Genomic DNA, 2,838 nt, shown 5'->3' with positions numbered 1-2,838 from the left:
AGCGAGAGGCCCACTTTGGTTTTAGAAGTGAAGAGGAACCAGCCCCTGGATTTAATTTGTGGTTTTTAATCTATTTTAGATGGTTCCAGGGGATGATACCCATTACTAAGAGCACAGTAGTATTTGCAGGAAGCATTAGAACAGAGCAGTAGCAGTACTAAGTAAAAGAGTCAGCCACCTCACTTTCCAAATACACCTAGAGAGAGGCTGGATATCAGACTGGCTATTTCAACTAGCGTGTAAGAAAACCCTAGAGACACAAACATTAGTGGCACGAGTTAAATAGTGACTGACATGCTGTTTCTGTAGCATACTGTGCACTTCTACCACGGTAGAGTTTCCCCTTGCCAGTCCAGGAAGGAACCATTTTCTTTTTCACCAAGACGGTCCAGAACGGAGAGAATACCTGGGATAGCCTCTTGCACCTGCATGGGAGCCTAGAGCAAATCAAGCTTAGATTATTACTGGGACTATCCTACAGAAGAGGATCAAATGCATTTGAGGAGTTACTAGAATCAAGTGGGATGTATTTTCGTGTTTCATAGCGTGCCTCTGCAGCACATGGACGTGTATACTGTACAGTGGGTTCTTGCTCAAGGGTTGGGACAACAAGGGAGTCACACTTTCACATTTTCAGAGATGTCACTTACCATGTTTCCACCCATGTCTGTCTGAAGCCAGCCTGGATGCAAAGAAATGCAGAGAATTCCATCCGATTTCAAGTCTGCAGCAAGACACCTGGTGATCATGTTCAGTGCGGTCTACAAGTGTGGAAACCATCTATTAGTGTGCTGGTTTTACAAACCTTGAGCAAGACCTTAAGCCGAGCTAATTGGCACCTCCGCTCCACCATGCTGTCTCCTGACAAATGAAGGGGCAGTAACAGTATCACAGGAACTTATCCAGACTTACTGGGGGCTTCATTCTCAGAGATATCTGTTAAGAGAAGCATTGTGAAAGCTCTATTGCCGTAAGCTTACTGCCCAAAGATGAAACTAAGTTATGATGGAAGATAAAGTAGCATCTGAAACTCCTGAGGAGCTGTGGGGAAAATAATATTGACATAAGGACTCTGTTTTTCTGCGATAATCACTACACAAACATTCAGTTTTTTACTTCTGAACAGGGTAAATAAGCATGTTAACAGCTTATGAGTAGGTGGTGTAGGAGAAACTGAATGTTGACTTGACTATTTGTACAAACTCGGTCTCTGGATGTGACAAAACTAAAAACTCCACCTCTCACTAACTAGCATTACCACGTACAGGTCAGCACACCTTTTGTTGAGTTTCGTGCCTGCTATCTTGCTTGGACTGGAGAGGAACACAGCTAATAGGACACACACTTGATGGCATCAGTTCTTCCCTGAATGCCAAGTCCCTCCGAAATGGATCTATGTCAGAGCAATGATGGAGCATCTGTGAGCCTGTTCTTAAGAAGTTGGCATGCTTGCTCCAGATGTAGGGTTTTCCACAGGTCCCATTTCCACCCACACGAAGAACAAGAACAGTTCCCGTGTCAGCCTATCCGAGGAAGTGCTGCACACCTCAGATCATCGTCTTAAGCTCAGAGTGGTCTTTAACTCACAGGCCTGCCCTCACGCAGTGAGCACAGCCCCGGGAAGCCTACAAACCTTTGCTATCCTGTAGGGGTAGACCTTGAGGAACATCTCATTTGCCTGGACGAGTTGCATGGAGGCAGCAAGAGAGGACATATTGATAATAGCAGCTCTATGGCAGCCCATTCCTGTGCTGAGCTGGGCTGCCTTCCTCAGAAGGGGTAGAAATGCCTGTGAAAACAAGAGTTTGTTTTAATTTGGTCAGCTTGCTCTTGGCCCGTTCAAGGCAAGCCGGACTCTCAGGTTCTGCTCTATGAAGAATTACAGTACAACTCTTTGCCACCAGCACAGAATGGTGATGGCTCCCCAGACAAGCTGACCATAGGGAACCTTTCTATAACAGCCAGCTGTAAGTAGCAAGGACCTTCAGTCTCTTCTGCCCACCTCCTAGCCCAACCTGTCCACTGAAGTTACCTCATACCAGATGGATTTAAATAAAGAGAAAGATCCTTGATAGAAAGGATCTCCTGCTGCTCTCTAGGCATGCAGTTTGATATCAGACCTGTATCTGTGCAGTTCCAAGGTGACATGCTTGGGTTACATGTCCAGCTCACTAGCGGAAAAGCCTCTTATAGTACCATAGATTAAGCACATTCCTCCCAATTCTTACCTTGGTGACCATCAGCTGGGCAACTGTATTGGTTTCATAAATGGTGAGCATTGTCTCTGCTGTAACTTCTTCCAAGGAAGCAAGCACATTGATGCCAGCGTTGTTAATGAGGCAGTTCAGACCTTTGTCTCCCACAATTTCTTCCACTTCCTTGACTACTTTCTTGATGCTGTTCTCACAGACCACATCTGCACAGAGGAGCCAAGAACTGCCACAGTGAACAGTGTGGTTCAAATGCCGTCTGCCCCTATACAACACATGCTAAACCAAAGCTAAGGCATTAGTCTGAATGGGGACATTTAGGCGGCACACAGAGATGACAATGCACAGAAGTCTTTACATAGATTATGTTTCCCCAGCGTTATCTTAAGATGAGGGTGATCGTTTTCAGCTGCTGGAGGTCATGTACTGATGACCCAGGAGTCCAGTTTCTTAAGATGCACTCACCTGACTGAGTTGAACATACTTCTGTACAAGCCCTTTACTCACCCAGTTGGAGGAGCTTGATATTGCTGTATTGCTTGCTAAGCTGCTGGAGTTCCTAGGAAGAAGAAATTATTTGTGTTATCTTTTTTTTATATATATATATATATATATATATGTATGTATA

The 2,838-nt window shown here is 44.9% G+C and overlaps 1 protein-coding gene across 1 annotated transcript in view; it reads right to left on the bottom strand.

The window, feature by feature from the left end:
* Window positions 1-240: 240 nt before the first annotated feature.
* Window positions 241-2,838, bottom strand: part of LOC103894780 (C-factor) — a 17,482-nt gene continuing 14,884 nt past the window's right edge. The window contains exons 3-7 of the mRNA XM_009274236.1: window positions 2,718-2,769; window positions 2,229-2,416; window positions 1,634-1,789; window positions 651-761; window positions 241-437 (exon numbers count right to left, since the gene is read on the bottom strand). Of these exons, the coding sequence (XP_009272511.1) occupies window positions 324-437; window positions 651-761; window positions 1,634-1,789; window positions 2,229-2,416; window positions 2,718-2,769 (621 nt within the window). The 3' untranslated portion in view covers window positions 241-323. The remainder of the gene's footprint in view (window positions 438-650; window positions 762-1,633; window positions 1,790-2,228; window positions 2,417-2,717; window positions 2,770-2,838) is intronic.

Source organism: Aptenodytes forsteri, unplaced genomic scaffold (assembly GCF_000699145.1).
Source record: "Aptenodytes forsteri isolate BGI_AS27 unplaced genomic scaffold, ASM69914v1 Scaffold16, whole genome shotgun sequence".
NCBI classification, from domain to species: domain Eukaryota; kingdom Metazoa; phylum Chordata; class Aves; order Sphenisciformes; family Spheniscidae; genus Aptenodytes; species Aptenodytes forsteri.
This window is presented reverse-complemented; position numbering and strand designations above follow the sequence as displayed.